At 38.8% G+C, this 27,025-nt stretch overlaps 1 protein-coding gene across 1 annotated transcript in view; it reads left to right on the forward strand.

Moving 5' to 3' along the window:
• The window catches only part of TMEM45A (transmembrane protein 45A), a 101,466-nt gene extending 77,010 nt beyond the window's left edge, over nucleotides 1-24,456 (forward strand). Inside the window, exons 5-6 of the mRNA XM_030861031.2 lie at nucleotides 10,231-10,376; nucleotides 24,076-24,456. Coding sequence (XP_030716891.1) covers nucleotides 10,231-10,376; nucleotides 24,076-24,169 — 240 coding nt within the window. The 3' untranslated portion in view covers nucleotides 24,170-24,456. The remainder of the gene's footprint in view (nucleotides 1-10,230; nucleotides 10,377-24,075) is intronic.
• The last annotated feature ends 2,569 nt before the right edge of the window (nucleotides 24,457-27,025 follow it).

Genomic DNA, 27,025 nt, shown 5'->3' on the forward strand with positions numbered 1-27,025 from the left:
TTATTTTGGGTATGTATAGTACCTAGAATGAAATTGCCAAGTCATGTGATAATTCTGTATTTAACTTTTTGAGACACTGTCAAATTGTTTTCCACATAGCTGTACCATTTTACATTCTCACCAGCAATGTATTACGATTCCAATTTCACCATATCCTTACCAACAGTTGTTACTTATTATTATTATTACCATCCTAGGAGGTGTGAAGTGGTATCTCATAGTGGTTTTGATTTGCATTTCTCTAATAACTAATGATGTTCATAATTTTTTCTTGAGCTTATCGACCATTTGTACACTTTCTTTTGGAAAATGAGTCTTCTATTCCTTTGCCCATTAAAATTTTTTTAGCTTTTTGTTGAGATTTAGTTCTTTATATATTCTTGATATTAGTTCCTTACCAGATATATGATTTGCAAGGATTTTCTCCTATGCTGTGATTGTCTTTTCATTTTCCTCATCATGTCCTTTGATGCACAAAAGCTTTTTTTTTAATAGCTGAGCTTTTTTTTTCTTATTCTTATTATTTTTTTACATCTTTATTGGAGTATAATTGCTTTACAATGGTGTCTTAGTTTCTGCTTTATAACAAAGTGAATCAGTTATACATATACATATGTTCCCATATCTCTTTCCTCTTGCATCCCCCTCCCTCCCACCCTCCTTATCCCACCCCTCCAGGTGGTCACAAAGCACCGAGCTGATCTCCCTATGCTATGCGGCTGCTTCCCACTAGCTATCTACCTTACGTTTGGTAGTGTATATATGTCCATGCCTCTCTATCGCTTTGTCACAGCTTACCCTTCCCCCTCCCCATATCCTCAAGTCCATTCTCTAGTAGGTCTGTGTCTTTATTCCTGTCTTACCCCTAGGTTGTTCATGACATTTTTTTCTTAAATTCCATATATATGTGTTAGCATACGGTATTTGTCTTTCTCTTTCTGACTTACTTCACTCTGTATGACAGACTCTAGGTCTATCCACATCATTACAAATAGCTCAATTTTGTTTCTTTTTATGGCTGAGTAATATTCCATTGTATATATGTGCCACATCTTCTTTATCCATACATCCGATGATGGACACTTAGGTTGTTTCCATCTCCGGGCTATTGTAAATAGAGCTGCAATGAATATTTTGGTGCATGACTCTTTTTGAATTATGCTTTTCTCAGGGTATATGCCCAGTAGTGGGATTACTGGGTCATATGGTAGTTCTATTTGTAGTTTTTTAAGGAACCTCCATACTGTTCTCCACAGTGGCTGTATCAATTTACATTCCCCGCAACAGTTCAAGAGTGTTCCCTTTTCTCCACATCCTCTCCAGCATTTATTGTTTCTAGATTTTTTGATGATGGCCATTCTGACTGGTGTGAGATGATATCTCATTGTAGTTTTTATTTGCATTTCTCTAATGATTAATGATGTTGAGCATTCCTTCATGTATTTGTTGGCAGTCTGTATATCTTTGGAGAAATGTCCATTTAGGTCTTCTGCCCATTTTTGGATTGGGTTGTATGTTTTTTTGTTATTGAGCTGCATGAGCTGCTTGTAAATTTTGGAGATTAATCCTTTGTCAGTTGCTTCATTTGCAAATATTTTCCCCCATTCTGAGGGTTGTCTTTTGGTCTTTTTTATGGTTTCTTTTGCTGTGCAAAAGCTTTGAAGTTTCATTAGGTCCTATTTTTAAATTTTTGTTTTTATTTCCATTTCTCTAGGAGGTGGGTCAAAAAGGATCTTGCTGTGATTTATGTCATAGAGTGTTCTGCCTATGTTTTCCTCTAAGAGTTTGATAGTTTCTGGCCTTACATTTAGGTCTTTAATCCATTTTGAGCTTATTTTTGTGTGTGGTGTTAGGGAGTGATCTAATCTCATGCTTTCACATATACCTGTCCAGTTTTCCCAGCACCACTTATTGAAGAGGCTGTCCTTTCTCCACTGTACATTCCTGCCTCCTTTATCAAAAATAAGGTGACTATATGTGTGTGGGTTTATCTCTGGGCTTTCTATCCTGTTCCATTGATCTATCTTTCTGTTTTTGTGCCAGTACCATACTGTCTTGAATACTGTAGCTTTGTAGTATAGTATGAAGTCAGGGAGCCTGATTCCTCCAGCTCCTTTTTTTGTTCTCAAGATTGCTTTGGCTATTTGGGGTCTTTTGTGTTTCCATACAAATTGTGAAAGTTTTTGTTCTAGTTCTATACAAAATACCGGTGGTAGTTTGATAAGGATTGCATTGAATCTGTAGATTGCTTTGGGTAGTAGAGTCATTTCACAATGTTGATTCTTCCAATCCAAGAACATGGTATATCTCTCCATCTATTTGTATCATCTTTAATTTCTTTCATCAGTGTCTTATAATTTTCTGCATACAGGTCTTTTGTCTCCTTAGGTAGGTTTATTCCTAGATATTTTATTCTTTTTGTTGCAATGGTAAATGGGAGTGTTTTCTTGATTTCATTTTCAGATTTTTCATCATTGGTGTATAGGAATGCCAGATATTTCTGTGCATTAATTTTATATACTGCTACTTTACCAAATTCATTGATTAGCTCTAGTAGTTTTCTGGTAGCATCTTTAGGATTCTCTATGTATAGTATCACATCATCTGCAAACAGTGACAGCTTTACTTCTTCTTTTCCGATTTGGATTCCTTTTATTTCCTTTTCTTCTCTGATTGCTGTGGCTAAAACTTCCAAAACTATGTTGAATAAGAGTGGTGAGAATGGGCAGCCTTGTCTTGTTCCTGATCTTAGTGGAAATGCTTTCAGTTTTTCACCATTGAGGACGATGTTGGCTGTGGGTTTGTCATATATGGCCTTCATTATGTTGAGGAAAGTTCCCTCTGTGCCTACTTTCTGCAGGGTTTTTTATCATAAATGGGTGTTGAGTTTTGTCAAAAGCTTTCTCTGCATCTATTGAGATGATCATATGGTTTTTCTCCTTCAGTGTTTTAATATGATGTATCACATTTTTGGTTTGCATATATCGAAGAATCCTTGCATTCCTGGAATAAACCCCACTTGATCATGGTGTATGATCCTTTTAATGTGCTGTTGGATTCTGTTTGCTAGTACTTTGTTGAGGATTTTTGCATCTATGTTCATCAGTGATATTGGCCTGTAGTTTTCTTTCTTTGTGACATCCTTGTCTGGTTTTGGTATCAGGGTGATGGTGGCCTCGTAGAATGAGTTTGGGACTGTTCCCCCCTCTGCTATATTTTGGAAGAGTTTGAGAAGGATAGGTGTTAGCTCTTCTCTAAATGTTTGATAGAATTTGCCTGTGAAGCCATCTGGTCCTGGGCTTTTGTTTGTTGAAAGATTTTTAATCACAGTTTCAATTTCGGTGCTTGTGATTGGTCTGTTCAAATTTTCTATTTCTTCCTGATTCAGTCTTGGCAGGTGGTGCATTTCTAAGAATGTGTCCATTTCTTCCAGGTTGTCCATTTTATTGGCATAGAGTTGCTTGTAGTAATTGCTCATGATCTTTTTTATTTCTGCAGTGTCAGTTGTTACTTCTCCTTTTTCATTTCTAATTCTATTGATTTGAGTCTTCTCCCTTTTTTTCCTGATGAGTCTGGCTAGTGGTTTATCTATTTTGCTTATCTTCTCAAAGAACCAGCTTTTAGTTTTATTGATCTTTGCTATCGTTTCCTTCATTTCTTTTTCATTTATTTCTGATCTGATTTTTTATGATTTCTTTCCTCTGCTAACTTTGGGGTTTTTTTGTTCTTCTTTCTCTAATTGCTTTAGGTGCAAGGTTAGGTTGTTTATTCGAGGTGTTTCCTATTTCTTAAGGTAGGATTGTATTGCTATAAACTTCCCTCTTAGAACTGCTCTGCTGCATCCCATATATTTTGGGTTGTTGTGTCTCCATTGTCATTTGTTTCTAGGTATTTTTAAATTTCCTTTTAGATTTCTTCAGTGATCACTTCATTATTAAGTAGTGTATTGTTTAGCCTCCATGTGTTTGTATTTTTTTACAGATATTTTACTGTAATTGATATCTAGTCTCATAGCGTTTTGGTCAGAAAAGATACTTTATACAATTTCAATTTTCTTAAATTTACCAAGGCTTGATTTGTGACCCAAGATATGATCTATCCTGGAGAATGTTCCATGAGCACTTGAGAAAATGTGTATTCTGTTGTATTTGGATGGAATGTCCTATAATATCAATTAAGTCCATCTTGTGTAATGCATCATTTAAAGCTTGTGTTTCCTTATTTATTTTCATTTTGGATGATCTGTCCATTGGTGAAAGTGGGGTGTTAGCATCCCCTACTATGAATGTGTTACTGTCGATTTCCCCTTTTATGGCTGTTAGTATTTGCCTTATGCACTGAGGTTTTCCTATGTGATGCATAAATATTTACAATTTTTATATCTTCTTCTTGGATTGATCTCTTGATCTTTATGTAGTGTCCTTCTTTGTCTCTTCTAGTAGTCTTTATTTTAAAGTCTATTTTGTCTGATATGAGAATTGTTACTCCAGCTTTCTTTTGGTTTACATTTGCATGAAATATCTTTTTCCATCCCCTTACTTTCAATCTGTATTTGTCTCTAGGTCTGAAGTGGGTCTCTTGTAGGCAGCATATATATGGGTCTTGTTTTTGTATCCATTCAGCCAATCTGTGCCTTTTGGTGGGAGCATTTAGTGCATTTACATTTAAGGTAATTATCGATATGTATGTTCCTATTCCCATTTTCTTAATTGTTTTGGGTTCGTTATTGTAGGTCTTTTCCTTCTCTTGTGTTGCTTGCCTAGAGAAGTTCCTTTAGCAGTTGTTGTAAAGCTGTTTTGGTAGTGCTGAACTCTCTCAGCTTTTGCTTGTCTGTAAAGGTTTTAATTTCTCCATCAAATCTGAATGAGATCCTTGCTGGGTAGAGTAGTCTTGGCTGCAGGTTTTTCTCCTTCATCACTTTCAGTATGTCCTGCCAGTCCCTTCTGGCTTGCAGAGTTTCTGCTGAAAGATCAGCTGTTAACCTTATGGGGATTCCCTTATGTGTTATTTGTTGTTTTTCCCTTGCTGCTTTTAATATGTTTTCTTTGTATTTAATTTTTGAAAGTTTGATTAATATGTGTCTTGGGGTATTTCTCCTTGGATTTATCCTGTATGGGACTCTCTGTGCTTCCTGGACTTGATTAAGTATTTCCTTTCTCATATTAGGGAAGTTTTCAACTATAATCCTTCAAATATTTTCTCAGTCCCTTTCTTTTTCTCTTCTTCTTCTGAAACCCCTATAATTCGAATGTTGGTGTGTTTATTGTTGTCCCAGAGGTCTCTGAGACTGTCCTCAGTTCTTTTCATTCTTTTTTCTTTATTCTGCTCTGCAGTAGTTATTTCCACTATATTATCTTCCACGTCACTTATCCGTTCTTCTGTCTCAGTTATTCTGCTATTGATCCCATCTAGAGTATTTTTAATTTCATTTATTGTGTTGTTCATCATTGTTTGTTTCATCTTTAGTTCTTCTAGGTCCTTGTTAAATGTTTCTTGCATTTTGTCTATTCTATTTCCAAGATTTTGGATCATCTTTACTATCATTATTCTTAATTCTTTTTCAGGTAGACTGCCTATTTCCTCTTCATTTGTTAGGTCTGGTGGGTTTTTATCTTGCTCCTTAATCTGCTGCGTGTTTTTCTGTCTTCTCTCTTGCTTAACTTACTGTGTCTGGGATCTCCATTTTGTAGGCTGCAGTTTCATAGTTCCCATTGTTTTTGCTGTCTGTCCCCAGTGGCTAAGGTGGTTCAGTTGGTTGTGTAGGCTTCCTGGTGGAGGGGACTAGTGCCTGTGTTCTGGTGGGTGAGGCTGGATCTTGTCTTTCTGATGGGCAGGTTCACGCCTGGTGGTGTGTTTTGGGGTGTCTGTGGACTTATTATGATTTTAGGCAGCCTCTCTGCTAATGGGTGGGGTTGTTTTCCTGTCTTGCTAGTTGTTTGGCATAGGGTGTTCAGCATTGTAGCTTGCTGGTAGTTGAGTGAAGCTGGGTGCTGGTGTTGAGATGCAGATCTCTGGGAGATTTTCACCGTTTGATATTATGTGCAGCTGGGAGGTCTCCTGTGGACCAGTGTCTTGAAGTTGGCTCTCCCACCTCAGAGGCACAGCACTGAGTCCTGGCTGTAGCACCAAGAGCCTTTCATCCACACAGCTCAGAATAAAATGGAGAAAAATTAGAAAGAAAGAATTAGTAGAAGTAGAAAGAAAGAAAGAAAAATGAGGGAGGGAGGGAGGGAGGAAGGGAAGGAAGGAAAAAAAGAAAGAAAGAAGGTAAAGTAAAATAAAATATAGTATGTTAAAATATAATAACGTTATTAAAATAAAAAGATAATTATTAAGAAAAAAAGATTAAAAAACAAAAACGGACTGATAGAACCCTAGGACAAATGGTGGAAGCAAAGCTATACAGACAAAATCTCACACAGAAGCATACACATACACACTCACAAAAAGAGGAAAAGGGGAAAAAATAATAGATCTTGCTCTCAAAGTCCCCTCCTCAATTTGGGATGATTCGTTGTCTATTCAGGTATTCCACAGATGCAGGGTATATCAAGTTGATTGTGGAGATTTAATCCGCTGTTTCTGAGGCCGCTGGGAGAGATTTCCCTTTCTCTTCTGTGTTCTCACTGCTCCCAGGCCCTCAGCTTTGGATTTGGCCTCGCCTCTGTGTGTACGTAGCTGGATGGCGTCTGTTTTTTGCTCAGACAGGACGGGGTTAAACGAGCCGCTGCTTCCGGGACTGTGGCTCACTCAGGCCGGGGTGGGGGGGGGGGATCGAGGGGCACGGAATGTGGGGCAAGCCTGCGGCGGTAGAGGCCAGCATGACGTTGCACCAGCCTGAGTCACGCCGTGGGTTATCCTGGGGAAGTTGTCCCTGGATCCTGGGGCCCTGGCAGTGGTGGGCTGCACAGGCTCCCCGGAAGGGGGGGTGTGGATAGTGACCTGTGCTCGCACACAGGCTTCTTGGTGGCGGCAGCAGCAGCAGCCTTAGCTTCTCTGGGGTCCGTGCTTTTAGCCGCGGCTTGCGCCCGTCTCTGGAGCTCCGTTAAGCAGGGTTCTTAATCCCCTCTCCTTGCGCACCAGGAAACAAAGAGGGAAGAAAAAGTCTCTTGCCTCTTCGGCAGGTCCAGACTTTTCCCCAGACTCCCTCCCGACCAGCCGTGGCGCACTAACCCCCTTCAGTCTGTGTTCCCACTGCCAACCTCAGTCCTTTCCCAGCGCTCCAACCGAAGCCCAGGCCTCAGCTCCCAGCCCCGCCCGCCCTGGCGGGTGAGCAGACAAGCCTCTCGGGCTGGTGAGTGCCGTTCGGCCCTGATCCTCTGTGCGGGAATCTCCCCGCTTTGCCCCCCGCACCCCTGTTGCTGTGCTCTCCTCCGCGGCTCTGAAGCTTTCCCCCTCCGCCACCCGCTGTCTCCGCCCGCGAAGGGGCTTCCTAGTGTGTGGAAACCGTTACTCCTTCACAGCTCCCTCCCTCTGGTGCAGGTCCCGTCCCTATTCTTATGTCTCTGTTTCTTCTTTTTTCTTTTGCCCTACCCAGGTACGTGGGGGATTTCTTGTCTTTTGGGAGGTCTGAGGTCTTCTGCCAGCGTTCAGTGGGTGTTCTGTAGGAGTTGTTCCACGTGTAGATGTATTTCTGGAGTATCTGTGGGGAGAAAGGTGATCTCCACGCCTTACTCTTCCGCCATCTTCCCGGAAACCTCTGAGCTTTGTTTTTCTTTCTTTCTTTATTTTTGGCTGTGTCAGGTCTTCGTTGCTGCGCACGGGCTTTCTGTAGTTGCGGTGAGCAGGGGCTACTCTTCGTTGTGGTGTGTGGACTTCTCATTGCGGTGGCTTCTCTTGTTGTGGAGCACGGGCTCTAGGCACAGGGGCTTCAGTAGTTATGCCATACGGGCTCAGTAGTTGTCGCATGCAGGCTCTACAGCGCAGGCTCAGTAGTTATGGCACACGGGCTTAGTTCCTTCGTGGCATGTGCGATCTTACTGGACCAGGGCTCGAACCCGTGTCCCCTGCATTGGCAGGCGGATTCTTAACCACTGTGCCACCAGGGAAGCCCCACCAAAGCTTTTAATTTTGATGTGTTTTTGGTGACATGTATACAAAATCAGCACTAAATCCCAGGTCATGAAGGTTTTTCCTTAGTTTTCTTCTAAGAGTTAGGATTTTAGTTCTCATGTTTAGGTTTTTGATCCATTTTGCATTAATTTTTGAATGTGGTGTAATGTAGGAGTCCAAATTCTTTTTTTTTTTTTTTTTTTGCATGTGTATATCCAGTTTCCCCAGTACCATTTGTTGAAGAGACTTTTGTTTCCCCATTGAATGGCCTTGGCACTCTTTTCAAAAACCAATTTACTACAGGTGTATGGGCTTATTTCTGGACTCTCAATTCTATTTAATTGATCTGTATGTCTACCATTATGTTAGTACCACAATGTTTTGATTGCTGTAGTTTTTGTAGTAAGTTTTGAAATCAGTAAGTGTAAGTCTTACAACTTTGCTTTTCTTTTTCAAGGTTGTTTGGACTATTCTGGGTCCCTTGTAATTCCATATAAATTTTAGTATCAGCTTTCTATTTCTGCAAAAAAGACTACTGGGATTTTGATAGGGATCATACTGAATCTGTAGATTGCTTTGGGTGTTATTGCTATCTCTCTCTCTCTCTTTTTTTTTAATGTGCCTATGAAAAAGGAATTTTTAAAAACTTTTATTATGGTAAATCTTAAATATATACAAAAGTAGTGATATTTATCAATTTATCATCCAGTGTATTGGTCAGGGTTCTCCAGAGAAACAGAACCAAATATATACTATATATATTTTATATATAATATATAATTGTATCTATATCTGTAATATATCTATATCTATAGAGAGAGGAGAGAGAGAGAGAGCTTTTTTTGAGGAATTGGTTCCCATAATTGTGGAGGCTGAGAAGTCCCATGATCTGCCACCTGCATTCTACAGACCCAGGAAAGCTGGTGCTGTAGGTCCAGTCTTGAAAGCGGAGAGCTGAGGGTGCAAGTTCTAGTTTGAGGCAGGAGAAGACCAAAGTTCCAGCTCAGTGGTGAGGCAGAGCCAATTCTCCCTCCCTCTGCTTTTTGCTCTCTTCAGCCCTCAATGGATTGTATGATGCCCACACGCACTGTGGAGGAGGATCTGCTTTACTTAGATTTTTACAGATTCAAGTGCTAATCTCATCTGGAAATACCCTCACAAACACAGCCCAAAATCATGTTTAACCAAGTATCTGTACGTCATATGACACAGTCAAGTTGACATGTGAAATTAACCATCACATTTAACACTTTTCAACATGCCCGATCTTGTTAGATCTAGAGGTTTGATCAGATTCATGTTCTGTTTTTTTATTGCCATCTTAACAATATTAACTGCTCCAGTTCATGAACATGAGATATACTTCCAGTTATTTAGATCTTCTTTGATCACTTTCAACAATGTTTTGTAGTTTGCAAGGTACAAGTCTTGAACCTCCTTGATTAAATTTATTCCTAAGTATTTCATTCTTTTCAATGCTATTGTAAGTGGAATTGTTTTCCTACCTTAATTTTTTTGATTGTTCATTGCATGTTTTATGTGTTGATTTTGTATCCTGCAAGTATGCTAAATTAATTTATTAGCTCTAATAGTTTTTTTGTAGATTCTTCAGAATTTTCTGTATATATAAGATCATGTCATTTGTGAATATAGTTTTACTTCTTCCTTTGCAATCTGGATGCTCTTTGTCTGTTTTTCTTAGCTAATTGCTCTGGCTAGAATTTCTAGTACAACGTTGAATGGAATTTGTAAAATAAGACACCCTTGTCTTGTTCCTGATCTTAGGAGACAAGCTTTCAGTCTTTATCATTGAACATAATGTTACCCATGGGCTTTATTTTAAAACCTTTTTTTTAAACTCTGATTTTGAAATAACGGAGTTAAACTGCACAGCTTAGAAACCTAACACATCATCTGGAAGTCCACCAATCCCCAGAGATGATTCCTATTCATATTTTGAAAATTGATCTGTAAATATCCTTAACATTTTTTCCAAAAATATGATCGAGTAGATACTGTCTATATTACTAAAACAGGCAGCAGATATCTTATCTGTAGCATCTCAGGTAATGGGAGTTATCTGTTACCATTAATCTTGAAATGAAACATTTTGAAATGTACCATCTTTGGGAATATGGCTGGTATTTTTTAATGTGTGTTCTTTGTTTTAAATTACAGATTGGGTTTGTCCTTTATCCCCCCAGTGGAGGTCCTGCATGGGATTCAGTGGATCATGACAACGTTATGTTTCTCACCATATGCTTTTGTTGGCATTATGCAATAGCCATTATCATCATTGGAGCAATTTACGCCTTTGTCACCTGGTAAGTTAGTGATTCTTGTTCATGGAAGTTCTATTTTTTGGTATATGATCATCAAGGCTTGATATTACCAAACTTTAAGTTCAAAGAGGTATTTCATTCCTTAGCATTCCACAAAACAGGGTAATATAGCAGAAAATTATCTGCAAACACAAACATTTCCAATAAAAAGAATAAATGCTGGTTTTAGGGGCAGGACAGGAATAAAGACGCAGACATAGAGAATGGACTTGAGGACATGGGGAGGGGGAAGGGTAAGCTGGGGCAAAGTGAGGGAGTAACAATGACATATACACACTACCAAATGTAAAGCAGATAGCTAGAGCGAAGCAGCTGCATAGCACAGGGAGATCAGCTCAGTGCTTTGTGACCATCTAGAGGGGTGGGGTAGGGAGTGTGGGAGGAAGATGCAAGAGGGAGGGGATATGGGGATATCTGTATATGTATAGCTGATTCACTTTGTTATACAGCAGAAACTAATACAACATTGTAAAGCAATTATACTCGAATAAAGATGTTAAAAAAAAGAAAATAAAAAATAGAACAAATGAGAAAACTAAAAAAAAAAAAAAAAGAAGAAATGCTGGTTTAAAGTTGGAATAGCTAAAAAGTGTCTCTGCTGTGCTCCTAACCTATGCATTACCCTTCAGCACACTCTTCTGTGCCTCCATGTCTTTGCATATGCTGTTTTCTTATCCAAATGGTCCTCCCCACACCTGCAGTGAGCCCTCCATTTGCCCATGTTTACATCAGTTATAGCACTTCCCAAGCTTGGTGTCATTTTTGACCAACATGTATGTCTCCCATTAAATTTGAGTATCTGGTTACTTTGACATTTCTAACAGTAAGATTCAGTTGAACTGTACATGTTTTTACAAGGACTTTGATACAATGTTTCAGGATGGGTGAGGAGCGATAAAACAGATTGCTAAGAATCCATGTTCCTAGCTCTGCTGCTTGTCAGCTGTATGACTTTGGGTAAACTATTTAACCACATTAAATATCAGTTTTGTCATTTACAAAATGGAGATAATAATAGTACCTAAATGAGATCATGTATTTAAACTGCCTACAACATAATAGGAGCTCAAGGAAGATTCTTCTTGTGTTTGTTTGTTGTTTTTTTTTTTTTCAGTTTCCTGTGATAGATTTCTTTTTAAATTGAAGTGCAATTGACATACAACATTATACTAGTTTTAGGTGTACAACATAATGATTCAACTTTTGTATACATTGCAAAATGACCGCCACAATAAGTCTAGTTATACCATCTGTTACCATACAAAGTTACAAAAATTTTTTTCTGTGATGAGAACTTTCAAGATTTACTTTATTAGCAACTTTCAAATTTGCAATACAATATTACTGATTATAGTCACCATGCTGTATATAATATCCCCATGACTTTTTAATTTTATTTATTTTTCTCATTTTTTAAAGAAACTTTTAATTTTATATTGGAGTACAGTTGATTAACAATGTTGTATTAGTTTCAGGTGTACAACAAAGTGATTCAGTTATACATATACATGTGTCTATTCTTTTTCAAATTCTTTTTGCATTTAGTTTGTTACAGGATATTGAGCAGAGTTCCCTCTGCTATACAGTAGGTCCTTGTTGGTTATCCATTTTAAATATAGTGGTGTGTACATGTCAATCCCAAGCTCCCTAAATATCTCTCCCTCCTACCCTTCCCCTCTGGTAACCATAAGTTCATTCTCTAAGTCTGTGAGTCTGCTTCTGATTTGTATATAAGTTCATTTGTATCATTTTTTAGATTTTGCAGAGAAGCAGTCATATGATATTTCTCTTTCTCTATCTGACTTACTTCACTCAGTATGACAATCTATAAGTCCACCCATGTTACTGCAAATGGCATTATTTCATTCTTTTTAATGGCTGAGTAATATTCCATTGTATATATGTCCACATCTTCTTTATCCATTCTTTTGTCGATGGACATTTAGGTTGCTTCCATGTCTTGGCTATTGTAAACAGTGCTGCAATGAACATTGGGGTGCATGTATTCTTTCAAACCATGTTTTTCTCTGGGTGTATGCCCAGGAGTGGGATTGCAGAATCATATGGTAGCTCTATTTTTAGTTTTTTAAGGAACCTCTATACTGTTCTCCATAGTGGCTGCACCAGTTTACATTCCCACCAACAGTATAGGACGGTTCCCTTCTCTCCACACACTCTCCAGCATGTACTGTTTGTGGATTTTTTGATGATAGCCATTCTGACTGGTGTGAGGTAATATGATCATCTCAATATTTGCAGAAAAAGCTTTTGACAAAATTCAACACCCATTTATGATAAAAACTGTCCAGAAAGTGGGCATAGAGGGAACATACCTCAACATAATAAAGGCCATATATGACAAACCTACAGCTAACATCATACTCAATGGTGAAAAGCTAAAAACATTTCCTCTAAGATCAGGAACAAGACAAGGATGTTCACTCTTGTCACTTTTATTCAACATAGTTTTGGAAGTCCTAGCTATAGCAATCAGAGAATAAAAAGAAATAAAAGGAATCCAAATGGGAAAAGAAGTTAAACTGTCACTGTTTGCAGATGACATGTTACTATACATAGAAAATCCTAAAGATGCTACCAGAAAACTACTAGAGCTCATCAACGAATTTGGTAAAGTTGCAGGTTACAAAATTAATACACAGAAATCTGTTGTATTTCTATACACTAACAACAAAACATCAGAAAGAGAAATTCAAGAAACAACCCCATTTACCATCACATCAAAAAGAATAAAATACCTAGGAATAACCACACCTAAGGAGACAAAAGACCTGTGCTCTGAAAACTATAAGACTTATTTATTTTATAACTGGAGGTTTGTACCTCTTGATCCCCTTCACCCATTTTTGCCCACCTCCCCCTATTCTGGCAACCATCAAACTGTTCCCTGTATCTATGTGTTTTGTTTTGTTTGTTCATTTGTTTGTTAGATCTCACAGGTAAGTGAAATCATATGGTATTTGTCTTTCTCTATCTGCCTTATTTCACTTAATGTAATACCCTCAATGTCCATTTCATTCTTTTTTATGGCTGAGTAGTATTCCATTATGTACATATAAATATAAAATATTTATATTTTATATATATATATATAAACATATATATAAAAACATTTCCTTTATCCATTCAACCATTGATAGACCCTTAAATTGTTTCCATATGCTGGTTATTATAAATATGCTGCAGTGAACCTAGGGGTGCCTTTATCTTTTTGAATTAGTGTTTTCATTTTCTTCAGATAAATACCCAGAAGTGGAATTGCTGGCTTATATGGTAGTTCTATTTTTAATTTTTTCTTTTTTTTTTTTTTTTGCGGTATGTGGGCCTCTCACTGTTGTGGCCTCTCCCGTTGCAGAGCACAGGCTCTGGACGCGCAGGCTCAGTGGCCATGGCTCATGGGCCTAGCCGCTCCGCGGCATGTGGGATCTTCCTGGACTGGGGCACAAACCCATGTCCCCTGCATTGGCAGGCAGACTCTCAACCACTGTGCCACCAGGGATGCCCTATTTTTAATTTTTTGAGGAAGCTCCATGCTGTTTTCCACAGTGGCTGTACCAATTTACATTTCCACCAACAGTGCATGAGGGTTCTCTTTTCTTCATATCCTGGCCAACACTTGCTATTTCTTATCCTTTTGATAATAGCCATTCTGCAGGTATGAGGTGATATCTCACTTGTGTTTTGGTTTGAACTTCCCTAATGATTAGTGATATTGAACATTGTTTCATGTGCCTTTTAGTTATCTGTACGTCTTCTTTGGAAAAATGTCTATTCAAATTCTCTGCCTATTTTTATTTTGTTTTATTTATTTTTAACATCTTTATTGGAGTATAATTACTTTACAGTGGTGTGTTAGTGTCTGCTTTATAACAAAGTGAATCAGTTATATATATATACATATGTTCCTATATCTCTTCCCTCTTGCGTCTCCCTCCCTCCCCCACCCTCCCTATCCCACCCCTCTAGGTGGTCACAAAGCACTGAGCTGATCTCCCTGTGCCATGCAGCTGCTTCCCACTAGCTATCTATTTTACGTTTGGTAGTGTATATATGTCCATGCCACTCTCTCACTTTGTCACAGCTTACCCTTCCCCCTCCCCATATCCTCAAGTCCATTCTCTAGTAGGTCTGTGTCTTTATTCCCATCTTACCCCTAGGTTCTTCATGACCCTTTTTTTTTTCCCTTAGATTCCATATATATGTGTTAGCATACGGTATTTGTTTTTCTCTTTCTGACTTACTTCATTCTGTATGACAGCCTCTAGGTCCATCCACCTCACTACAAATAACTCAATTTCATTTCTTTTTATGGCTGAGTAATATTCCATTGTATATATGTGCCACATCTTCTTTATCCATTCATCTGATGATGGACATTTAGGTTGCTTCCATGTCCTGGCTATTGTAAATAGAGCTGCAATGAACATTTTGGTACATGACTGTTTTTGAATTATGGTTTTCTCAGGGTATATGCCCAGTAGTGGGATTGCTGGGTCATATGGTAGTTCTATTTGTAGTTTTTTAAGGAACCTTCATACTGTTCTCCATAGTGGCTGTATCAATTTACATTCCCCCAACAGTTCAAGAGTGTTCCCTTTTCTCCACACCCTCTCCAGCATTTATTGTTTCTAGATTTTTTGATGATGGCCATTCTGACTGGTGTGACATGCTATCTCATTGTAGTTTTGATTTGCATTTCTCTAATGATTAATGATGTTGAGCATTCTTTCACGTGTTTGTTGGCAATCTGTATATCTTCTTTGGAGAAATGTCTATTTAGGTCTTCTGCCCATTTTTGGATTGGGTTGTTTGTTTTTTTGTTATTGAGCTGCATGAGCTGCTTGTACATTTTGGAGATTAATCCTTTGTCAGTTGCTTCATTTGCAAATATTTTCTCCCATTCTGAGGTTGTCTTTTCGTCTTGTTCATGGTTTCCTTTGCTGTGCAAAAGCTTTGAAGTTTCATTAGGTCCCATTTGTTTATTTTTGTTTTTATTTCCATTTCTCTAGGAGGTGGGTCAAAAAGGATCTTGCTGTGGTTTATGTCATAGAGTGTCCTGCCTATGTTTTCCTCTAAGAGTTTGATAGTTTCTGACCTTACATTTAGATCTTTAATCCATTTTGAGCTTATTTTTGTGTATGGTGTTAGGGAGTGTTCTACTCTCATACTTCTACATGTACCTGTCCATTTTTCCCAGGATCACTTATTGAAGAAGCTGTCTTTTCTCCACCGTATATTCTTGCCTCCTTTATCAAAGATAAGGTGACCATATGTGCGTGGGTTTATCTCTGGGCTTTCTATCCTGTTCCATTGATCTATCTTTCTGTTTTTGTGCCAGTCCCATACTGTCTTGATTACTGTAGCTTTGTAGTATAGTCTGAAGTCAGGGAGCCTGATTCCTCCAGCTCCGTTTGTCGTTCTCAAGATTGCTTTGGCTATTTGGGGTCTTTTGTGTTTCCATACAAATTGTGATTTTTTTTGTTCTGGTTCTGTGAAAAATGCCAGTGGTAGTTTGATAAGGATTGCATTGAATCTGTAGATTGCTTTGGGTAGTAGAGTCATTTCACAATGTTGATTCTTTCAATCCAAGAACATGGTATATCTCTCCATCTATTTGTATCATCTTTAATGTCTTTCATCAGTGTCTTATAATTTTCTGCATACAGGTCTTTTGTCTCCTTAGGTAGGTTTATTCCTAGATATTTTATTCTTTTCGTTGCAATGGTAAATGGGAGTGTTTTCTTGATTTCACTTTCAGATTTTTCATCATCAGTGTATAGGAATGCCGGAGATTTCTGTGCATTAATTTTGTATCCTGCTACTTTACCAAATTCATTGATTAGCTCTAGTAGTTTTCTGGTAGCATCTTTGGGAAAGCCCTGTGGAAAGTAGGCATAGAGGGAACTTTCCTCAACATAATAAAGTCCATATATGACAAACCCACAGCCAACATTGTCCTCAATGGTGAAAAGCTGAAAGCATTTCCACTAAGGTCAGGAACAAGACAAGGTTGCCCACTCTCACCACTCTTATGCAACATAGTTTTGGAAGTTTTAGCCACAGCAATCAGAGAAGAAAAGGAAATAAAAGAAATGCAAATCGGAAAAGAAGAAGTAAAGCTGTCATTGTTTTCAGTTGACATGATACTATACATAGAGGATCCCAAAGATGCTATTTGCCTATTTTTAAATTGGATTTTTTTTGTTGTGGTGGTTATTGGGTTGTCTGAGTTCTTTATATATTTTGGATATTAACCTTTTATCAGGTATGATTTAGGAATATCTTCTCCCGTCAGAAAGTTTCCTTTTTATTTTGTTGATGTTTTCCTTCACTGTGCAGAAGCTTTCTAGTTGGTGTAATCCTATTTGTTTAGGTTTGCTTCTACTGCCTTTGGAGTCAGATCCCCAAAATTTCACCAAGAGTGATGTCAAGGAGCTTACCACCCATGTTTTCTTCTCAGATTTTTATTTTTATTCCTATTTTATTTTATTTTTAATCTTACAGTCAAGACTTTAATCCATTTTGAGTTAATTTTTGTGTATGGTGTAAGATAGTGGTCCAGTTTCATTCTTTTGTGTGTGGATGTCCAGTTTTCCCAGCACCATTTTTGAAGAGACTAGCCTTTCCCCATTTTGTGTTCTTGCTTCCTTTATCACAAATTAATGGACCATATATGTGTGTTATTTTTAGGCTCTTTACTCTGTGCTATTGATCTATGGGTCTGTTTTTATGCCAATATCATACTGTTTTGATTTTACAGCTCTGTAGTATAGTCTGAAATCAGAGTGTATGATGCTTTCAGCTTTGTTCTTCTTTTTCAAGAGTGCTTTGGCTATTCAGGATCTTTTGTGATTCCATACAAATTTTAGGATTGTTTGTTCTATTTCTGTGAGAAATGCCTTTGGAATTTGGTAGGGATTGCATTGAATCTGCAGATTGTTTTGGGTAATATGGACATTTTAACAGTATTAATTCTTCCAATTCATAAGCATGGAATATCTTTCCATTTATTTTTGTCTTCTTCAGTTACTTTCATCAGTGTCTTACAGTTTTCAGTGTATAGGTCTTTCATCTCCTTGGTTAAATTTGTTCATAGATATTTTATTCTTTTTGATGCAATTGTTAATGGGATTTTTTTTCTTTCTCTTTCTGATAGTTCATTGTTAGTGTATAAAAGTGCAACATGTTTGCATATTGATTTTGTACCCTGCAACTTTACTAAATTTATTTATTAGTTCTAACAGTTTTTTGTTGGTGTCTTTAGGGTTTTCTATACATAGTGTCATGTCATCTGCAAATAGTGACAGTTTTACTTCTTCCTTTTCAATTTGGATGCCTCTTTTTTTTTTCTTGCCTAAATGCTCTGTCTAGGACTTATAATATTATTTTGACTAAAAGTGGTGAGAGTGAACATCATTGTTTTGGTCCTGATTTTAAGGAAAAAACTTTCATGATTTCATCACTGAGTATGATGTTACCTGTAAGCATGTAATATATGGCCTTTATTATATTAAGGTACATTCTTTTTATATCCACTTGTTGAGAGTTTTTATCACAAATGATGTTGAATTTTGTCAGATGCTTTTTATGCATCTATTGAGATAATCATATGATTTTAATCCTTCTTTTTGTTAATGTGACATATCACAGTGATTGATTTGTGGTTGTTGAACCATCCTTGCATCCCTGGAATAAATTCCACTTGATCAGGGTGTATGATCCTTTTAACGTATTCTTGAGTTCAGTTTGCTAATATTTTGTTGAAGATTTTTGTACCTATGTTCATCAGTGATATTGGTCTGTAATTTTCTTTTTTATGTGTGATGTCTTTGTGTGATTTTGGTATCAGGGTAATGTTGGCCTTGTGAAGTGAGTTTGGGAGCATTCCCTCCTCTTCAGTTTTTTGGAAGAGTTTGAGAAGGATAGGTATTAAATCTTTTTTGAATATTTGGTACACTTTACCAGTGAAGCCATCTGGTCCTGGACTTTTCTTTGTTGGGAGTTTTTTGATTACTGTTTTAATCTCCTCACTAGTAATTAGTCTATTCAGATTTTCTATTTCTTGATGATTCAGTCTTAGAAGATTGTATGTTTCTAGGAATTTATCCATTACTTCCAGGTTATTCAATTTGTTGGTGTATAATAGTTCATAGTAGTCTCTTTTGGTATAATTGTAATTTCTCCTCTTTTATTTCTGATTTTATTTATTTGAGCCTTCTCTCTGTTTCTCTTAGTGAGTCTAGCTAAAGTTTTGTCTATTTTGTTTATCTTTTCAAAGAACCATCTCCTTGTTTCATCAATCTTTTCTGTTTGTCTTTTAGTCTCTATTTCATTTATTTCTGCTCTGTTCTTTATTATTTCCTTCCTTTTAGTAACTTTGGGCTTTGTTTACTCTTCTTTCTTTAGTTCCCTTAGGTGTAAAATTTAGGTTGTTTATTTGAGATTTTTCTTATTTCTTGAGGTAGGCCTGTATTGCTATAAACTTCCATCTTAGAACTGCTTTTGTTGCATTGCATAGATTTTGGTATGTTGTATTTCCATTTTCACTTGTCTCCAGGTATTTTTATTTATTTATTTTTTATTTATTTATTTTTGCGTTACGCGGGCCTCTCACTGTTGCAGCCTCTCCCGTTGCGGAGCACAGGCTCCGGACGTGCAGGCTCAGCGGCCATGGCTCACGGGCCCAGCCGCTCCGCGGCATGTGAGACCCTTCTGGACCAGGGCTTGAACCCATGTCCCCTGCATCGGCAGGCGGACTCCCAACCACTGCGCCACCAGGGAAGCCCTCTCCAGGTATTTTTAAATTTCTCCTTTAATTTCTAACACTGGTGCTAGCAGGTTAGAAAGCGACTGCAAAAATGGTGACTGCTAGTGCTGGTGCTAACAAAATAGATGGGGCAGAAAGCAAAAATGGTACCTGCCAGTGCTTCCATTCCTGGAGAGAGTCCTAACAGATTTCTCCCTTGCTGGCAGATGCTTTAAAATTAACAAATGTATCACATTCACATATGGTCTAGGCGCTTTTCAAACTGTGGCTTTTGTGCTGGATTGCCAGGTGGGTGAGTCTGCATGCAGGACCTTTAAGAGTGGAATCTCCATTCCTTACAGCCCTTTGGTTTTTCTGGACGTCAGCCCTGTTGGTTTTCAAAGCCAGATGTTTTGGGGGCTCATCTCACCAGTGCAAGTCCCAAGTGTTGGGATGACTGATGTAGGGCACAAATTCTTGCTCCTCAGGGAAAAGCTCTGTATCTTTGAGATCCCTTCCGATTGTGGGTCTCCACACCAGGGGTGGGGTTTTCGGTGAGACTGTGTCTCTGCCTCTTTTACCCATCTCAGTGTGGACCTCTTGTCCTTTGCTGTGGAGGAGCTGTTTGGCTAGTTTTCAGGTATTTTTTTTTTTTTATAGGGAATTGTTCCTTAAATAGCTGTAGATTTGCTGTGTCCATGGGAGGAGGTGAATTCAGGACCTTCTTGGCTGCTCTCTTGAACCACCTCCCCCACCCACCCTTGTTCTTTTTATTATTCTTCTCGTTCTTGTTCTCCTCCTTCTTCTGTATCAAAAAATGTATAATGTGTAGACCCTATGGGGAGAGAGAGAGAATTTAAATACAGTACAATAAATGGAAACAGTGTAAGAACAAAGCACTATTGGAGCCCAGAGGAGGCCTCCTCACAATTGAGAATTAAGCTGCAGCTTGAAGGATGAGTAGGAGTAGAAAGGAGTGAACATGGTTCCTTATTATTTCCATTAGCATGATAGCTAATGCCAAACCAGAGTTGGCCTGGCTGATCCCAACTACTAATCATGCAGACTCCAATCCTTCAGACTTTAGCACTGATTGAAATGTTGTATATCTGCAGCCTTCGTTATACAGCCATGAGCTATGTGTGGTTATTGAGCACTTGACATGGGCCTAGTGCCACACTAAGTTTAATTAATTTAAATATCCATATATGCATAGTGACTACCATATTGGATTGTACACATCTAGCAGGTGCTCTAGATCCCTAAATTACAGTAGCTGGTTCTAGGCCCAGTGGGGTCTCAGCTTCTGCCCCAGCTAGCTTTCTAGTCCTCTCTGTAGACATTTGCCCAGGTTACCTCTCCTGCTCTGTGCTTCTTTGAGCTTCACTGCTATAGGAGCTTTGGCGCTGTGTCTCTGCATAAGGAAACTATTTCCTTGTCTAGCTCCAAAATGTCTCTGGTAGGCTTTGGGTCAGCCCACTTTGATCTGTAGTTACTCCTTCTAGGGGTCTAAGTGCTATGGGTGCTGGGAAATTCTACTTTCTCATTGACTGATTTCTATTAGTCCTATTCATTTCCCTCAAAGCACGTTCATGGGCTGGTAGTTTAGGCTCGCTCAGCCATTGAGTGAAACTTGGCTTCTTCCTCCGCTGTTTTAGGCTGACTTCTGGGCCTCATCTCCTTAGGGGCTGGGCAGCTTCCAAGAATAATGCCGGCATTCAAGGAGACCCTCTACCCCATGTCAGTTCCCTTCCAGAGCCAAAAGAAGGCTATTGTCTCTTCCTGTTTCAAAAACCTTCAGACCCCTAATGAATCTCTTATCCACCTATAGTTTTCTAGAAACCAGAAACTCCATGTTTACTTTTTCAACTGCCTCTCCTTCCCCAGCACCTTTCACTTTTTGACCATGTAGTTGCCTCTACCTGGCATATCCAAATTAAATGCTCATCTCTTCTCTGAAAACTTCTGTGATTGTTCTAGCCTTTGCTTATCTCCCTTCATGAGTGTTTACAGTACTTTAGTCTCTACCACACATCTTAACAATTGTGATCTATCTTGTGATATTTACTATTAGCTCATGTTAGTCTTACCTGCTAACTTGATTGTGTCACCTGGAAGAAAAGACCTTTTTCATATTTCTCACAGCTCTTGGCATACTGTCAAACATATAGTAGGTACTCAAGACACTTATTTGCTGTTTTAACAGATCTGTTTCAGAAATACTCGGAAATAGGGTTCAACATGATTTCCAAACATGATTGTTTGGAAATCATGTTTTATATGCTTTTAAGTTTTGCTCTCATACTGCTTTTGAAATATAAAAACAAGAACTTGTGTTCTGATATATTTTGATATAAACTTAAGCAGTAGCTTAAAGAATATCACGAAGATTGAATACTGACTTTCAGTGAGGTCATATGCAGGATAATTCAGCTGGATTGTAGTGGATTGTAATTCAGTCACAGGTGATGGGTTTTGAGGACATTCTATCCGCATTTATTTGACAAAGCACAAAGATCACCAAGGAACCAAAACTGGGTTATGGAACTACTGCCCCCGAAATCTCTGAAAAATGAAGCTGTACTTCCCAGCTCTCCAGAATCACGGTTTAAAGATTGCTTCATCTGGTCCCATGCCTGCAGTTCTCATCATGACAGCTCATAGGAGAGACCTATCTGTTGGGAAATCTTATTATGTGTTTTACTGTATTTCATATTTAAACACCACTGTGGTACAGAACTATTTCAAAAGCCCCTCTGAATGGACAGAGAAATATTACCCATTTTCAGGTTGGTTTTCCAAGCAAATGATTCTTGTGAGCCATTTTGAAGAACAAAATAGAAATGACCAAATTCCAGGCATATGGTAGTTTGCTTTCTGGATGTTTGATTTCCAGATTGACTCTGGAAGTATACCCAAAGTCTCAGCTCTGCTCTTGTATTAACTGAAGAGAACATATGGGAGCAAAAGCCCAGACACACCCTGACTTTAGTTCTCTGGACTTGCATCATTCCAGGAACTAGCAGTTATTTGCACTTCCTCTTTATTACTCCATCCCTCAATCTGTCCCCAGTAGCCATTTCTGCATGTGCCAATACCAAGGGCTTCAGGGTGCAGATAGAGCCTGAATTTGCCTTAGCTAGGTGGTTTGTAACAACAGCAGATGAAACCCAGAGAGGAGGAGTGGGGAAGTGCAGGAGTCACTAGGGTCTGTGTTAACAGTTAATTTGTAATCAGTAGCCAGTTCTTTGCTTTATTTTCCACAAGAGTCATCAGGAATGAACGAAATGAATGAATTAACTAATTAATCCCTTTCAGTTAGCACATATTCAGGTTGTGCAATGTGGAGATAACTGTGTGGCTTTAAAAAATGACACATTGGGACTTCCCTGGTGGTCCAGTGGCTAAGACTCCATGCTTCCAATTCAGGGGGCCCAGGCTGGATCTCAGGTCAGGGAACTAGATCCTGCATGCTGCAACTAAAGATCCCACATGCTGCAACTAAAGATCCCGCATGCTGCAATGAAGACCCCACGTGCCGCAACTAAGACCCAGCGCAGCCAAATAACTAAATAAATATTTTAAAAAAATGACACACTGTCCCAGTCATCAACTTACTTAACACTATTAGCCTTTCGTGAGAACAGTGCCTTGAAGAGTTGAGGACATTGGGAACGATGTCAATGGTCAACTAATTATCGAGGCAAATGATTTTGAATACTTTTTCTTGACTCTTGCCAAGTCAATAGTTGTTACTGATACTGCTCAGTTGTTGTATGTTGGAGGAATTAATGCTGAGTTGGAAGTGACTGAAGAATTACCTCTGAGGAGGTGAGTGATATGAACTCCTGGCAGATTGCTCCACAGCCCACTGAATCATCAAATATGTCATGAGCCACTATTGTGTACCAGACATTGTTCTAGACTCTGACAGAGTTAGGGCAGTAAATAAGATGAAGTCTCTGCTCCTAGGAAGTTCATACTCTAGTGGGATCCAGAGCACAAGTAAAAGCACTGTATAAGCACTGTATAAGTAAAAGCACTGGGCCAGACCTTCATTGGAAGAAGAAAGGCAGAAAACAAGTGTAAAGCTACAGATAGGCTGGTGACGTTTTTCATAAAACGGGAATGATTTTGATGATTTGGTTTATCAGTTTGTTTGCATATCCCTGTGTATTTCTGGAAGTTAACTGTGTTTTATTGACATGGTCGCGGCACAATGTCTTCACAAATATCATGCACAGGAAAAGCTTTGCCTAGTTCTTATTACATCAGAGAAAGTGGAGAGCCTGCTGAGTTCCTGCCACTAAGAAGCTTCACATCTTCCAATGTCAAAAATTGTAATTCCTTCTGACCTACAGATTCTCTTAATCTATGAAAACAGTTACAAGAATGGAGGTCACTTCTTTCAACTTCTTAATTCATCATGGAGCATCACATGCGGTTGAGCACCCTGTGGCCAGCACAAAAGCACTCCTCTGAAGACATGAATAGAGGCTGCAGTACAGACCAGACTTGACGTGGGGCTCAACATGGGGCAGGAGATGCCTTCATGCACTTCCTTCCTAGGAGAGGGCTCCTTTTTGGACCACACAGCTGAGCTTGGTTTCATCTGGGATTACTACAGCCCAGAGATTCTCTTGCTTGTTTTAGAAATGATTAAAGTTATAAATTTTGAATATGATGCAGACAATCATATTACACATTTAAGAGCTTTATGGTATCTGTTTGCTTATATGCTGCTTTAATCTACACAATATTTGCAGGTGGCTCCAAAGCCAAATAAAAGTGATTTTCTTTCTAGGGGTGCCTCTTCCATCTGCACAGATAATGTGGAGTTTGCTGTATTATAGATACATATAGTTTTGGGTTTTAATTTTAAACAGCATAATACGAGATGACTTTCATTCTCCTCAGGTTGGTTAAATCTCGATTTAAGAGGTTCTGCCCCTCAGAAGTTGGACTCCTGAAAAATGCTGAACGAGAACAAGAATCAGAAGAAGAGATGTGACTTTGGGCATCCAGTCTTTCTAGTTGAAATTTCTCTTTTTTTAAATTTTATTATTTTTAATCACAGTTTTGCCTTTTCACCTTTTGTTTGGAGAACAACTGGTTGAGAATGATTCTTGGTGTCATGGTATTTGGGGCTTGGAATGGCTCTCCCCAGGTCATCTAAAATGTGATGCCTACACTGAAAAATATTGTTTTATTTGCCTTATAGATATATATGCTCAGGGTTCCTGGGCTTACTACCATTTGTAACTCATTATAGATGGAATTTCACTTGTTTATCTTGTTGCTGCAATGAGAAATAAATGAATGCATGGACCTTCGTTCAAACACCTCAGATCTTTGTTTTTGTTATTCAACTGCACCCCACCTTTATGTCATGAAGAAGACGCTGTGTGACACTGAAATTCCTTTTTGTGAGAAATCTCTTTCTGTAGCACCTGCGTTCTCCCCTGGGAAAAGCAAGCCGGAAGTCATCCTATGATGTACTCTCTCAGAGAAGATAAAAGGGCTGATCCACGGTTACAGAAGGGCACATGGTTGGTAAAGCCATGAAAATTTGGGAAAGGAGAGTCGTGATGTTATCCAAAGAGTAAAAAAATCATCACAGCATAGTATGGCCACCATGCCCTCTGCTCTGCGAAAATAATTGAAGGGTTAAAACAAGGAAAATCCTTTAATGGAATACCTAGGTAAAAAGTCAGAGCCCTTCTCTCATTGGTGGACTAAGTAACCTCCAATGGAGAGTCAGGAAATCTTTTCTCATTCTGGCTTTACTATTCACCAGCCTCTAGGGTTTTAACATTTACCATGTCCTTCTCTCTGATGTTAGGGAATTGAATTGGATGAATCAATTTCCAGCTGTCACATTTTATGAATCTAGGGTCTCTGAGACAAAATCAAAGTTAATTTAGTACCATATTAGTCAGAAAGGCCAGTCTCTGCTGTGACAGGAAAGAAAAGGAGTACTGCAGGAGTCTGTGATGATTGACTTGAATATGAAGGAAAAGAGGCAGTGTAGCGGGTAGCTGGAGGTGTCACATGGGCAATTAAAACCTGAAGCTCCCTGGCTTTCCAGAAGCACTGACAAATCCAGGAAGCTGCCCCAGTCTGGTCTTATCACATGACACTGAAGAGGGAGGTGAGTGGATTCTTTAGGCCAATGAATTGGATACATTTCTTTTTTTTAATGTAAGGGTTGAAAAGAGCAGATGTGGGTGCCTACATGTTTATCTTGAACAATGCAATCAATAGACCTTAATACATTTCTGGCATATGAAATGCCCACATGCCGTGGTCCCCAGGTGATCATGGCATTCTGCGCCATGTGTGTCCTGTATTTTAGGGTTCTTTTCCTTAGCCCAGCAAGTTTCTATGATTTTGACAAGTTTGTATTTCAGAAGAGTGAGCTGTCAACTGCAGGTTACGTGAAAACGGCATTGCTGGTATCTAGGCCTGAGCAGGAACTCTAGGAATAATTAGCATGAACCAGATTAAGATTGGAATTTTGAAAACTGTAAGTGTAAATATACTAGCAGTCTTTATGAGAGAGCAGAAATGTCCATTCCTGCAGTCTCTGCACACAGAGAACACAAGTGAGATGCAACCCAGTGAGTTCTCAGAGGAGGAACTTCTGGTTCAGGTCCAAGTCCATAGTTTGGGGCTATCTTCTAGTCCCTGAAATGAGCAATAAATTGAGCACGATTATTATAATTTTATGGAAGCCTTCACCAAGGAAGGGATGGAGGAAGGGTGCCCTCCCTTACTTTTGCTTGTATTTTATCTCAAATCTTCCAAAAACCTGGGGTCTCAATTCCTGAGTTTTTGCCAAACCCCTTCATGGGTATCCCATGCTTGATTTGCCATAACCAAGGTAAAGAGACTCTTTTTTTTTTTTTTTTTTGCGGTACGCGGGCGTCTCACTGCTGTGGCCTCTCCCGCTGCGGAGCATAGGCTCCGGACGCGCAGGCTCAGCGGCCATGGCTCACGGGCCCAGCCGCTCCGCGGCATGTGGGATCTTCCTGGACCGGGGCACGAACCCGCGTCCCCTGCATCGGCAGGTGGACTCTCAACCACTGCGCCACCAGGGAAGCCCAAAGAGACTCTTTAAAAAGACTCAACGCAATATAACCATGGCTGTTAATGTGATAATACCTCTTCAGTGATTTCTGTGATCTCTAACTGCCTTTGCTTGGGAAACTGCAGCCTCTGATGGCACTACCAGCTCATTGTTGAAGTGGGAGATCAGGTTATGACCGTCTTGGTGTCCTCCTCATCATCTTGTCACTTTAGGGCTCATTAATCAAGGTTGTATTGATTGTATGTTGGATGTGGATTAATAATGTGGTTTAGGAGTCACCGGGGCTACAGGAACAGTGAAAATAAAAGCTGAGAAGTGACAAGTTCTTCCCAGTACATGGAGTCAATAAATTAAAAAGCATGAAAGAAAAGTCTGTATACATGGAGAATAGATCCAGAAATTCTATATTCTTTCTAATGTGAATTCCAGATGGGAAGATTGAGAGAATAGAGGACATGCGTGAAATAATAGAAAAGAATTTCCCCTAAATAAATAGCAGTGAAGGGAGATTTTTGCTTTAAGCTTAGAGAGGTGCTTCAAGAGATGTGCAGTGAATAGAGTGATTGGGTTTCTGGACCAAACTGGTAAAAATGAAAAAATATAAGCCATTCTTATACCTTTACGTTCATGTGATGAATATTATTATTCTATTTTTAAGTCTAGCAAATTTTAACACTCAGTTTTAAGGAGACTTTAATGTTTGGGGCACAGCTTTAAACTTAGATAATTAGATTTCCCTTTAAACTTCTTCACTATATTTATGAATTAAATATTTTT

The sequence above is a fragment of the Globicephala melas genome, chromosome 4 (genome assembly GCF_963455315.2).
Source record: "Globicephala melas chromosome 4, mGloMel1.2, whole genome shotgun sequence".
NCBI lineage: Eukaryota > Metazoa > Chordata > Mammalia > Artiodactyla > Delphinidae > Globicephala > Globicephala melas.